The following is a 12229-nucleotide window of genomic DNA, read 5'->3' as shown; positions in this document are numbered from 1 at the left end:
AAGGTGGGGACCTCACCTGTTCCCCTTTGGGTCCAGTCTCCCCACGGTCACCCTGAGAACAAAGAATGATCAGGTGGGAGAAATGCCCCAAACCTGCTCAGCCCTCACCACACCCCCGACCCACCATGTGCACACTCACCTTGGGGCCTGCGTTTCCCGGAACCCCAGGAAAACCCTGAGATAGGACAGAACACAAAGCAGTCACACAGAATCATGGCACCCCAGAAACATAATGGCCCCTGTTGCTCCCAAGTCCTAGAACTCCCCTCCTGGATACTCACCTGGCCAGAGGGGCCCACCTGCCCCGGGAGGCCTGGGGGGCCCTGGAGTCCAGGGCTACCAGGAGCTCCACGCTCACCCTTGGGACCATCGTGACCCTGTGGAGGATGCAGCCAGGATCAGGACCCTGAGACCCCGGAAAAGAGTGGAGCCGTATCCCGCAGAGTCGGGGTCAGGGGTCAGATTGCAGAGGACTCCAGCACTTACTTCTCTCCCAGGGGCGCCCGAATCTCCCTTCTCTCCCTAAGGAAGACAAGGGCACTTTAGACAGGGCCCTAATCTGAGGCCGGAGCAGACTCCAAGTGAGGGGCCTTACCTTCCTTCCATCTTCTCCAGGGTCCCCGGGTTCTCCCTGTGGGCAGAAGATTCACGTCAGCCCCAAGATTCACAGACTGTCTCAGTCTGTCTGCACATCTTCAACCACATCTACATATGGCCACATACATGTATACACAGGATGGACGTGAGTCTGTGTGCCCCTGGTACCTTGAGAATCATCTGTATGTCTCAGGATCCGCCTGCAAGTCTTTCATGTGTTATCTCAATATGTGTGGCCCTCTGTGTATGAATGACTGTGGACATAACTGCATGTGTCACACGCCAGAGCCTTGGACATGTGTCTCACCATACTTCAACACAAGTCCGCCTGTGGCCCGGCTTCCACATGCGTCTTAGCACGTATCTGGGCTGGGTGGCGGTATCTGCGTGTCAACATGTCTCCAAGCTTCCCTGAATGGGGCCTCACATCAGTACGGCTGCACCTCTCCATCTGTGTCTGTGGCTCTCCGCCCGCGCCCTTGGCTGTGCGTGATCTCGGCAGCTGTCAGTCCATCTGGGCACCGGGCAGCGCGGCTGCACGGCTCACGGTCTGCAAGGCTGCGTGCGTGTGCACGTGGACGTGTGTGTAGGTCCGGGCTAGGTACGTGGGTGTGGATACAGCCCAGCAGGGGTCTGCGTGTGTGGCCCGTGTGTATCTGCACATCTGGGCTGTGTGCACGTGCCGGCGTTTCTCAGCACGTGTCCCTGTGTCTGCTCTGGACACTCACGTTTTTCCCATTCAGGCCAGGCTTCCCATCGTCTCCCGGCCTTCCCTGTGGGAAGAGATCATTGATCAGGAGTCAGGGCCCAGGTGAGGGCAGTAAGGCGGCAAAAGGGTACCGTGAGGGGCGCCTGCCTGGCTGGCTCAGTTGGTAGAGTGTGCAACCCCTGAACTCAGGATCATGCGTTCGAGCCCCACGTTGGGTGTAGAGATTACTTAGATTACTTAAATAAGTAAGTAAATAAACTTAAAAAAAAAAAAAAGGGTACCATGAAAGCTCAGTCTCACCTGGATTCCAGGGGGGCCAGGTGGGCCAGGGGGGCCATGTTCTCCTCGGAGGCCCGGAAGCCCCTGCAAAAAGTCTTTGCTAGGATTGAGAGAGCCCCTGAGAGAGCCCCCGAAGCACACCTATGGACTGGAGAGGACCCCACTAAGATGCTCCTTGAGGGTAGAGACCCCTAAAATTTGGAGGTTTCATTGAGGTCCCCTGCTAAAACTCCCCAGGAAAGAACCTCCAGGACTTGGGGGACCTACTAAGGCCCCCAAGGCAGAGAAGGTCAGAAAGCTGGACCCTGCTAAAGCCTGCCTGCCAGGGACTGAGAGCCTCCCAAGCCCCAGGCTGGACCAACTCCCACTGTTCCCACTGACGCCGTGGTGTGGCGACCCGGCTGCAGTTCATGCTGGACCCCTGAGCCACCCTGAGCCTAACATCTCCCCTCACTTACGTCTCTCCCTGGGTCTCCAGCTTTGCCTGTTGCACCCTGAGGAGAGACTCAGAGTCAGGGAGTCTGCAGTGACCACGGGGTCAGGAGCACGCCCCGCTGACACGACCACTGCTTCCCGCGAACTCAGGGCCTGCCAGGCGCTAACCCCCCCCCGCCCAGGCGGGTTCTGGGAGAAGACACAAACACCCCATCTGGCTCCGGAGCTCATCAAGACCACGAAGACCCAGGTGAGGCTGGGGTCATGTGAAGAGGGAAGGGGAGGGCGTGACCACACAGGGCCCATCACGACTCACATGCGGCCCAGGGGGGCCAGGGGCTCCCAGTTTCCCATCTAGCCCACCACGGCCATCCAGGCCGGGTGGACCCCGGTCACCCTGAGGAAAACAGAGAGGTAAGAGGCCTCAAAGGATAAGATGGACCTAAGAGCCTGGTTCACGGCTGAAAAACCTCCCTGCCCTCTCACCTTCTCTCCTGCTGGGCCTCGGACACCTGGGTCCCCCTGGAGAGAATAAGGTCAGATAAAAGGTGAGGGTAGGAGAGGGACTGAGGCTGCTGGGGCAAAGAGCATCACTCACCTGAGGGCCTGGGGGCCCCCGAAGTCCACTGACACCCTGAGGATGGGGGGAGGAAGAAATCAGAGCAGGCCTTCCCAGACCCACACCTCCTCAGGGGACCAACCACACTTACCCTCTCGCCAGAGGCTCCTGGGGGACCCGGGTCACCCTTGGGTCCTCGAGGACCCTCCTGCCCACGGTCCCCAGGCTCTCCCTGTGGCAGAGACAAGCTCGTTGAAGGAAGAGCCCGAGGGCCACAGGCATGCCCCTCATGGAGGCACTTGGGATGCTTCCTGTGCTCCGAGTCCTGCTCCACCCACAGACCCTGGTACCTTCTCTCCAGCTCCAAGTCCCGGGTCTACCTGGGGGGAGGGAAGGGAATGGCCAGTGAATGGCTCCGCAAGGAGAAGTGGGGCCAGTGAGGGGCTATGGGATCAATGGAGCTATCAGGAGGCCATGGGGGAAATGGGAGCCAGTGGAACGGATGAAGGGACACCATGCAGCACCAACAGGGGCAGGCGAGAGAGATGACAGAGGACCAGACTCAGCTCAACCCTTACCAGCCGTCCAGGGAGTCCTGGGGGACCCTGGGAAAGGAAATGATTATGGTCAATAGGAGCCCCGAGGTCCCAGGGCGTGGCTCAGGTTTGCCCCAGGCCCAACTCTGCTCCCAGATTCCCAGAAGCATCCCAATGCCAAACCCCAGAAGGCAGGTCAGGCCCGGAGGTGGCCATCAGTGGCTCCCCACCTTGACCCCCAAGCCCCTTATGTGGCCACCGACCAGACCAAACACTGGAAATCTCCATCCCTCCAGAGCCCAGGACACTGGGGGTACTCACCGGCTCCCCACGGACCCCCTTGGGTCCAGATGGTCCAGGGCTGCCCTGCAGAAAGTCAGGGGGTCAGGGTCACTCAAGACAGGCGGCAGTTTCAGGGAGTTTGGGAAGCAAACTAAGGACTCATGGGGATCCTGGTGGCCTCTGGAGGTTGCGATGAAGGGGTCACAGGGGACTGTGAGGATTGAGCATTGCAGGGTTGGGGCGGCAAGAGCAGGGGCTGGGAACTGGCTGGTTGAAGTTGGGGTTAGGGGTCAGGGGTTAGGACTCACGTTTTGTCCATCCTCTCCAGGATCTCCTTGGTCCCCCTTCTCACCCACAGGCCCCCGAGCTCCAGGTACCCCCTGGGAAGAGCAGCTGGCCTGAGACAGGCTCCTCCCAGCATTTTGCAGGTTTCCCATGAGCCCCCCCATGCTGCCCCAGGTTCATCACCCCCAAACCATGCCAGAGTTTTCCGTCACACCAGGCCTCCCTCCAGACTCTCCAGCATCCCCTTACTTCGCCCTGCCAGGCTTACCCGAAGGCCACGCTCGCCAGCTTTCCCAGGCAAACCTGGGTCACCCTGGTGATGGAGAGAAAGCCACACTGAGCAGGTAGGCTGGACTCAAACTCTGACTCGGGGAGAAGGGGCAGAGAAGGGCCTGGCACCAGCTGGACAGTAGGCAGGGGAATGGACTGGATGACCTGGTGGAGCCCCCAGCCCAGAGGGATCCCAGTTCAAGGGTAGAGGCTCAGAAATCACAGTGGGAAGGAGTCTCACCGGGGGGCCCGTGTCACCTTTCTCTCCAACTTCACCCTGTGAGACAGGAGAGTCAGCCCTGGGCCCCAGATGCCCCGTGGTGCCAACAACACCCTACTCCCCTGTCCCCCAGGACTCCCCCCAACTCCAGCTTTCTTACATCTCGTCCTCGGGGGCCGACAGGTCCTGGGGTGCCAGGCCGCCCAGGGTCTCCCTTCTCTCCAAGAGGCCCCGAGTCACCCTGTAGAGGAGGCAGAAGTGAGGTGATCACGATGCAAGTAGCCCACCCTTGGGGGGTGGTAATCCCAGAAACCTCGAGGTTACTCAAGGTCACAGGTACTCACCGGGGGTCCTGCTCTGCCGGTGAGGCCAATGGGACCCTGCAGGGCGTGGGAAGGGGGTACAGGACTTAGTTGGGGCTCCCAGGTACTACCTCATCTCCTTCTATCACACTCCCCAATCCCACATTTATTCACCCGGTCTCCAGGGTCCCCCTTGGCGCCAGGGTCTCCGGGAAGAACCAAGCCAGGTGGGCCCTGTGGTGGAAGAATCAGACGTCAGGGAGCACAACCCTCACCTGCCCTACCCCCTAGACACTTTCCCTTCACTCACCCGCTCCCCTTTGAGTCCTGCAGCTCCTCTGGGCCCAGTGGGCCCCACATCTCCCTGGAGGTGACAAAGACCATCAACCATCAGCATCAGCCCCAGGTTCCATGAACCACCCCCCGCCACCACCCTGACCTAGCAATCATGCAGAACTCTCTACCCCCCAGGGGCCTCCAAGCAGGCCCTGTGACCTTGACCTCAACCCTGTGTCAGCCTCCTTTCACTCTCGCCAGAATTACCTTCTCTCCTTTGGCCCCGACACCGTCAGGTCCCTGAAAACAAACAGGACAGACATGCTTGGCCCCACCTGGGCAGCGTAGTACTATGTGGCTGACTGGGGATGGGGTAATATCAAACTGCAAGTCACGGAGCTCAGTCTCTGTCCAGAGATCACAGAGTCACGGCTGGGAGCCGGGCAGGGGTTACATGGAGCTCATGACCTGTGTGACATCACAGGGTCACAGGTGACAGCCAGGACTCAGGAGATGTGTTATAGCATAAGGAGAGTCACAGAACTCTTAGCCTGCTCAGGGCCCCAAGGTTACGAGGTCCCAGCCTGGAACGCTGGTCTACAGGCAGGCCAGTGCCGGCCGTCCTTCCTTTGCTCACCACTGCGGGGTCCCCAGGGCGACCAGGCTCCCCCTGTGCAAAAAGGACAGAGGCAGGGATTGGTCAGAGACCCACCTAGGAACCCAAGGGCCTGGTGTCCCACCTGCCACGATCCCTCCTAGTACGGGGTGCAGTGGGGAGGGGACTGGTCCCCAGGCAATGACCCACCTTCTCTCCTCGGCGGCCGGCAGGTCCTGGTGGTCCCTGCATGTGGAAAAGGTGTGAAGCCAGAGTGGGAGGAACACATGAAAAGCCCTCTCCCGGTCCCACCACAGTCACAGACTCACTTCGGGCCCCTCAGCTCCGGGACGTCCAGCCACTCCAGGCAGCCCCTGGGGAAGAAGAGCAGACATGCTGGTCTGGGGGGGTGGCGGCAGGGAGATCATGGCAAACAAGGGCTAGAGGCTGTGAGGGTGCAGGAGAGAGGGCACGAAAGGTCAGGATTCAGGTGGCAGGGGTCGAACTCAGCGGGGCGACGGAGAGCAGATCAGTGGAAGTCAAGGTCAGTTCAGCAGGGTCAGGAAGTTAAAAGCGGGTCCCAGGGGTTGAGGGTTAGAGCCCGCATCAGCAGGAGTTATGTGAGGAGAGGTGAGGGGCAGGGGGAGTCAAGGTTGAGAAGTCAAAACCAGGAAGGGGCACAGAACTCGAGTCAGCTGGGCACTGGCACTGGGGTCAGAGGGCTCACCTGGGGTCCCACTGGGCCGGGGGATCCACGTTCACCCTGAAGGAACAGGATGGGTCAGAGCTGAGTCCAGCCCCAGACCCTCTGGGGCCCCAAGAGACCCCTCGGCTGCAGTTACCTTCTCTCCAGTTTCACCCACAGCCCCTTTCAGTCCTCTGTCACCCTAAGGGGAGAAGGATAGGAGAGGTGCCTTGACTGTCAAACCGCAGAGAAGGTGTCTCAAACTCTAGCCATCCTGCCCCTGAAACCACAACCTCTGACCTGTTGAGAACCCTCATCTCCTGATCCCCCCACCTCCCCCAAGCCTATAGCAGTCCCAGTGTGTCACACCCCACACCTGACCCCCCCAAATGGTGCTTACTTTGGGGCCAATGTCTCCAGGAGGTCCTCGAAAGCCCTAGAAAGGGTTCAGAGATTTGGGTTTGGGCATAAGGATAGCGTAGAGGGTAGGAGGTTGAGGGAGCTGTGGCTGCCCCTCAAAACCCTTGCCCCTACACTCACCCGCTCACCCGGGCTTCCAGGTTGTCCTGGGAGGCCTGGGGCTCCATCCTCACTGTCACCCTGAAGGAGAAATAGATGAGTAGAAGACCCTGCCCCCAACCCACCCCCACCCCCGCCCCAGAACTGGGACACCAAGGGGTCAGGCTTCCTACCTTTTCTCCTTTCTCTCCAGAGGGGCCAACTGGGCCTTGGGGTCCGGGGCTTCCAGGAAGACCCTAGGGGAAAGTGGGTAAAAACATGAGCCCCAAACTGTGAGGCCCAGCACCCACCCACTGCCCCAGCAGAGCCCCAGCCCCAGTATCCACACCCCTGAGCATGGCCCCAAGTTCCCCAGCAAAGCCTCAGGGCTCCCTCACCGGCAGCCCAGGCTCCCCTGGAACAGTGCCGCCATCACCCAGTCCTGGAGGGCCCTGAGAAAGAACAGCAGGTGAGGAGATGACCAAGGGGAATCAAATTCCAAGCCACCCCCAGGATACCTTGCCCCTCACTTACCCGCTCCCCACGATCACCTTTGTCACCCTGAAAGACAGATCATGGCCCCATGACCCTGGACTACACCTCCACTCCCCAATATATGGGAAAAATGAAGGTCAGGGGGACAAATTGGATTACAAAGGTCATGGAGGAACTGAGGAGCCATGGGGGGCTGAGGGGTCACATGGGGTCAGAGCAACCAGTACGGGTTGTGTGGGTTCAAATGGGGTCACTAGGTCACCGGATCATATGGAGGTCATGAGACCATATGGGGGTCATGTTGTCACCTTCACGGCCGTTCCAGGAAGTCCTGGGGGACCACGGGGTCCTGGGTCCCCCAGTGGGCCACGGGATCCAGGGAGGCCCTGATGGAAGAGACAAAGTATAAAGTATACCCCACAGACCCCTACTCCCACCCTGCCTCCCGCTGGCCCCCCACCACACATCACTTGCCCCCACATGTTCTGGAACTTACCGGAGGTCCAGGGTCCCCTTTCTGCCCAGGAAGCCCTGGGCCCTCGCCTCCAATGACTCGTCCAGGCTCTCCCTACAGGACAGAAAGCAGTGGACAGGATTCAGGGTATGGGAGCCTTGAGGTGGGAGAAGCCCCTAGAGGGGCCTCAGCTATTCCTTATCATGCCATAGGCCCTGCACAGTGTCCAGCCTGCTCCTCCCTGGGCCATCCTGGTTCCCTCCCTTCCCCCTGCACCTACCGGCTCCCCCTTTGGGCCTCGAGGTCCTCGCTCTCCCTGAGGGCAAAATGGAGCAAAGGGTCATGCTTGGGCACAAAGCGCATCTTCGCTGCCCCACCCCAGCAGGCCCCCGCCCCGCAGAAAGAACTTTGGGAAGACACTGGATGAGCAAAGAAGGGAAAGCAACTTACTGTTTCTCCACGAGGACCAGGCCACCCTGGGGAGCCCTGTTAATGGAAGCCGTCAGGACAGTCAGACCACCCACCCACCCACGCAAGCAAAGAGTCCCAGCGTGTGACCTGCAAGGGCAAGCCTTGCTTACCTTTGAGCCAGGGCTTCCAGGAGTCCCAGGGCGGCCAGGGCTGCCTGGAGGCCCATCTGCCCCAGGGAAGCCCTAAGGAGGCAAAGAGGTCAGGGCAGGAAGGGACCCTCCCTCCATGCCCCTGGTTTGCTGGAGGAGCCCAGACCCCACAGGCCCCCGAGTGTTGCTGGGGTGGGGCAGTGGGGCAGAGAAGGAGCCCTTCTGAGCTAAACGGGGCCTCATCCCAGGCACAAGGGCAGTGATGAGGCAGAGGGCCTTCTCTGCCTCTGGGATTTAGAACTTACTCCCGGGTTCTCTGGCGGAATCTCAAAACTCCCCTGGCTGCTCTGCTTTAGGTCCTTTCCCAAAGTCGCTGATGTGGTTTATAATGTCCACTTAGGCTTCTGGGAATACCCTGTGGTTCTTCCCCTGTTCTTTCCTTCTGTCTTCTAAAAACCCTGGGGACACTTGCAGGAGTGTCTTAGGGGAAGCTCAATGGTCTCCACTCACCCTTTCGCCCCTGGCAGCGGTACTTCCTGGGGGCCCCTGGGGGCCAGGAACACCAATCCTGCCCTGAGAGGAGAAAAGCAGGTGAGGAGGCCGTGCACCAGTCCGGGAGCAGAGGACAGGTGTGGGGAGGCACTCACCGGAAGGCCGGGGGGGCCAGGAGGCCCGGCTTGTCCTCTCAGGCCCTAGGAAGGGTGATCAGTGAGCCCTGTGCCACCAGCACCCCCCAGCCCCACTGACCCCCAACCACTCTCCGCCACCAACTAGGGCCACTCACCATCTCTCCGGGTTCCCCCTTCTGGCCCTGGGGAAAGATACGTCGAATGAGGGTCAGAGTGGCCAGCGCCGGGTGTGGCCCTCGCCCACCCTCTCAACCCTGGACATTTACCTTTGGACAATGCACCATGCAAGGCTCTGGCTGTGGCTGTGGACGTAAGGTCTCCTTGAGGCCAGGCTCTTCTACCAAGAGTCCCCAGACCCCCTCTCCCCTGCCGGCTACCCCTCCCCTAGAGACCCCTTGCAAACCTGGGTGGTCGAGCCTATCCGGCACAGGGATGTTGCCAAACCACTGACTGCCTGCTCTAAGCTTGGACCATCATCCACAGCAAAGAAAGTCTGGACAGGGTCCACGCCTGGCACCAAGCGACGCAACTGTTCTGGGTCAGCTCCGGCCTGGCCCAATATCATCACTTTGAGCCCTAAGGAGGGGTCCGGCAGTCTGCATGACAACCCTGCTGGAGCCAGCCCGATTCCCAGGCCCCATCCCCACCAGCCTTTCTCCTCACCAGCAGCCTGGGCCTCACGGATAGGGCTGAAGATGTCGCCTCTCAAGGGCTCATCTACTAGCAAAACCATTATCCCTGGTACATGCTGGCGGCGCCCGGGAGCATCCGGTGCTAACAGGTGTCTGTAAGCAGTAACCACAGCGGTGCCTGTGGGAGAAAAAACATGTCAGAACCCAGAGGCAACCAGTTCCCTGCAGGGAAGCCCCAAGAGTGCATGTCCAATGCAGTTCCTTACCCAGGTTGTTCCCACTTGGGTCCACGTAGGGGATGCTGCGGATCTTCTGCAGGATGACCCCGGGATCGTAGGAGCTATCCAGCGGGAACAGTGGGGAGGGCCGATGACTGTAGGACAGGAGGCCAACCTGGGGTGGGGGGGGCAGACACAGAGCTGGGGAGGATGGCAAAGCGAGGATGACAGAGCCTATGGGGAGAGATATGGAGCTAAGGGTGTGGGACTAAACCTGAACACTAGGGAGTCAGCAGTGATGGCAGGATAGGGAGCCAAGCAGCAGATGGGGAGATCTGGAGTCTGGGGAGGGCTGGGAGACAGCCTGGACCACTGGTAGAGGAGGGAAATGGTAGCTGCTGTGAAGCCTGGGACAGGGAAGGGCTGGAATAGGAAGGGGTCTGGCTGCCTCTGGGCTCAAACCTGGACCGCCTGTGGCCCAAGAGGCCCAAGTGCAGACACCAGACGCTCCAGGGCTCGCTTTACAGCCTCCGCACGATGAGCATTGTCCTGAGTGGTGTGCAGCAGGAACACCACATCCATCAGGCCGTGGGGACACACTGCAGGAAGGCGGCTGAGTTATTGAAGCAGCCGGCCCATCTAGCTACCCCCTTAGGCCCCTCCCACTGTGCCCATCATACCTGGGATCTGTGTGACAGAGGCCTCAGGACCCCGTACACCCTCCCGGATGGGTATCAGCGAGAAGGTGTAGGAGATGCCAGGCTCTAGCCCTGTCACCTGCTGGGAGCTCGAGATCCCTGGAAGTGTCTGTGAGGCCCCAGGGATGTCTGCAGAGGATAAAACCTGGTTAAACGGGAGGCCTTCCATGGAGCCCCAACTGCCAGCCCACCCCAACCCTGGCCTCCCCTTCACCTTGGCCAGGCCGTCTGAGTGGTCGCCAGGACAGGATGTAGCTGGATACTCCAGACACGGGAGTCCAGGCCAGAGTCACTGAGTCAATTGAAGTGTCCACCACACGCAGTTCAGTGCTTGGGACACGGGGTGACTCTGAAGAAGGAATCAAACACCAGGGATCAGAGTCTACATCCTGAGAACCCAGAGGGGAGAGGTCATCTGAGGCGGTTCTGGGGTAGGACCATCTTAGTGAAAGAAGTGTCATGTGAGATCATGCTGGGGTCACCCCAGGGGCAAGAGTGGTAGGGGGTCTACAGGAGGAGTCACTAAGGGTCATGGGGTGGGTCATCAGTGGGGAGGAAGCTCACACCAGGGAAGAGTGGACTCTCTGGGCTCACCGGTGCGTGCAGTCACTTCTGTGGGGGGCCCTTCTCCAGCTGACCCCAAAACGCTCAGCCATATGCGGTATAGGGTGGCTGGTTCTAGCCCATCCAGCTCATAGCTGCTGAGATCGGGCCCCAGGACCCGGGACTGTTCCTGGCCACCTGCGGCAGGCACGAGAGTGGGACGCAAGACACGTGGGAGGGGGCTACAGACCAGCATTAATGACCTTGCCTACCTCACTGACTGACCCTGCTGACCAGATCCACCCTCCTGATTGATCTTCCCCATTCTCGCTGACCCTGTTCCCTTACTGACCCTGCACGACTGACCCTTATTGATCCCACCTGGATAACTGATCCCGCACACTGTCACTGATCCAGCAAACCACCCCCACAACTGACAGACCCTGCCCACTCACTGACCTCGCCTATCTAGCCAACCCCGCCCCCAGCCCCGCCCCTGCTGGTCCCTGAGCCCGCCCCCGCAACCGGGGGACAGCTCTCACCCTCGGGTCGCCAACGCAGACGGAAGCCCTGTGTCCCGGGCATCGGCTGCCAGCGCAACCTCAGCGAGTGCTCCCCTCGCTGCACTACGCGAAGGGTCTCCAGTGCTGGCGGAGCCTCAGGCGCTGCAGAGAAAACCCAGGCTTCAGGGAGGCTCCGCCCCCACTGGCTCCTGAGCCAATCCCAGACCAACCCTGGAACTCGCACCGCCCCAACTGACTCCTCTGCCTATCCCAGGCTTCATCCCTCCTTCCCCCTCGTACCCGCCGTGCACAAAACCCGCCCCCAAACCCTCCAAGCCACCAATCCAAGGCTAGCCCCAGCCCGAGCTCCGCCTACGCGTAGTGACGACAATGGAGACCGGCGCGCCCTCACGGTCCCCGACCAGTGCAGTCACTCGCACCGAGTAGCTGACACCGCCTTCGAGGCCCCGTATTTCTGCGGAGTCCGTGTTTCCCGGGAGCACCTGCTGTCTCGTGGGGCCACCTGGGCAGGCAAACACGGGGCAACAGTCGGGGTGGGGGTGGCGCACCAGAGAGGGCAATCCCAGCCAGGAGGGACAAGGGCGGGTCAGGGAAACATACCCTCGCTGCGGCCCCAGGCCAGTCTGTAGGCTGTGGCTCCAGTGACCCCCACCCAGGTGACCCGCAGAACATCACTGGAAGCATTGAGGATCTGCAGCTTCGACACACTGCCCACAGGCGCAGGGTCTGGGGGCAGAGGCAGGGTAAAGGGTCAGGGGCCACTGGATGGCTGGTAGAGAACAGGGTGGCAGTGCAAACATGGTCATCTGAAGGTCAGTGTGAGGTTAGTATGGACAGGTCAGTGCAGGCAACCTCTGAGAGGGAGGAGGTCAGTGCCCCAGAGTGGGCAGTGTGGAGCGGCCAGGAGGTCGCTGAGGGTGGACACTTAGTCAATGTGGAGAAGTCGCT

The 12229-nt window shown here is 60.4% G+C and overlaps 1 protein-coding gene across 3 annotated transcripts in view; it reads right to left on the bottom strand.

Annotated features, from left to right (window-relative positions):
* The window catches only part of COL7A1 (collagen type VII alpha 1 chain), a 30776-nt gene that overhangs the window by 12458 nt on the left and 6089 nt on the right, over positions 1-12229 (bottom strand). For all 3 annotated transcript variants that reach the window (XM_078078533.1, XM_078078534.1, XM_078078540.1), the window contains exons 19-70: positions 11882-12007; positions 11637-11783; positions 11300-11422; positions 10809-10955; positions 10429-10563; positions 10197-10343; positions 9979-10115; positions 9565-9691; positions 9330-9476; positions 9070-9242; positions 8933-8968; positions 8822-8848; positions 8685-8729; positions 8548-8610; positions 8059-8130; positions 7928-7963; positions 7758-7793; positions 7520-7591; positions 7332-7409; positions 7063-7089; positions 6927-6980; positions 6723-6785; positions 6571-6630; positions 6431-6466; positions 6188-6232; positions 6073-6108; positions 5675-5719; positions 5556-5591; positions 5388-5420; positions 5018-5050; positions 4785-4838; positions 4649-4708; positions 4517-4552; positions 4333-4413; positions 4194-4229; positions 3951-3995; positions 3706-3777; positions 3437-3481; positions 3158-3184; positions 2930-2959; positions 2731-2811; positions 2619-2654; positions 2507-2542; positions 2337-2417; positions 2044-2079; positions 1607-1669; positions 1326-1370; positions 596-631; positions 487-522; positions 282-377; positions 140-175; positions 17-52 (exon numbers count right to left, since the gene is read on the bottom strand). In XM_078078533.1, coding sequence (XP_077934659.1) covers positions 17-52; positions 140-175; positions 282-377; positions 487-522; positions 596-631; positions 1326-1370; positions 1607-1669; positions 2044-2079; positions 2337-2417; positions 2507-2542; positions 2619-2654; positions 2731-2811; positions 2930-2959; positions 3158-3184; positions 3437-3481; positions 3706-3777; positions 3951-3995; positions 4194-4229; positions 4333-4413; positions 4517-4552; positions 4649-4708; positions 4785-4838; positions 5018-5050; positions 5388-5420; positions 5556-5591; positions 5675-5719; positions 6073-6108; positions 6188-6232; positions 6431-6466; positions 6571-6630; positions 6723-6785; positions 6927-6980; positions 7063-7089; positions 7332-7409; positions 7520-7591; positions 7758-7793; positions 7928-7963; positions 8059-8130; positions 8548-8610; positions 8685-8729; positions 8822-8848; positions 8933-8968; positions 9070-9242; positions 9330-9476; positions 9565-9691; positions 9979-10115; positions 10197-10343; positions 10429-10563; positions 10809-10955; positions 11300-11422; positions 11637-11783; positions 11882-12007 — 3446 coding nt within the window. The remainder of the gene's footprint in view (positions 1-16; positions 53-139; positions 176-281; positions 378-486; positions 523-595; positions 632-1325; positions 1371-1606; positions 1670-2043; positions 2080-2336; positions 2418-2506; positions 2543-2618; positions 2655-2730; positions 2812-2929; positions 2960-3157; positions 3185-3436; positions 3482-3705; positions 3778-3950; positions 3996-4193; positions 4230-4332; positions 4414-4516; positions 4553-4648; positions 4709-4784; positions 4839-5017; positions 5051-5387; positions 5421-5555; positions 5592-5674; positions 5720-6072; positions 6109-6187; positions 6233-6430; positions 6467-6570; positions 6631-6722; positions 6786-6926; positions 6981-7062; positions 7090-7331; positions 7410-7519; positions 7592-7757; positions 7794-7927; positions 7964-8058; positions 8131-8547; positions 8611-8684; positions 8730-8821; positions 8849-8932; positions 8969-9069; positions 9243-9329; positions 9477-9564; positions 9692-9978; positions 10116-10196; positions 10344-10428; positions 10564-10808; positions 10956-11299; positions 11423-11636; positions 11784-11881; positions 12008-12229) is intronic.

The sequence above is a fragment of the Halichoerus grypus genome, chromosome 1 (genome assembly GCF_964656455.1).
Source record: "Halichoerus grypus chromosome 1, mHalGry1.hap1.1, whole genome shotgun sequence".
NCBI classification, from domain to species: domain Eukaryota; kingdom Metazoa; phylum Chordata; class Mammalia; order Carnivora; family Phocidae; genus Halichoerus; species Halichoerus grypus.
Note: the sequence above shows the minus strand (reverse complement) of the source record. Positions and strands in the feature narration are given on the sequence as shown.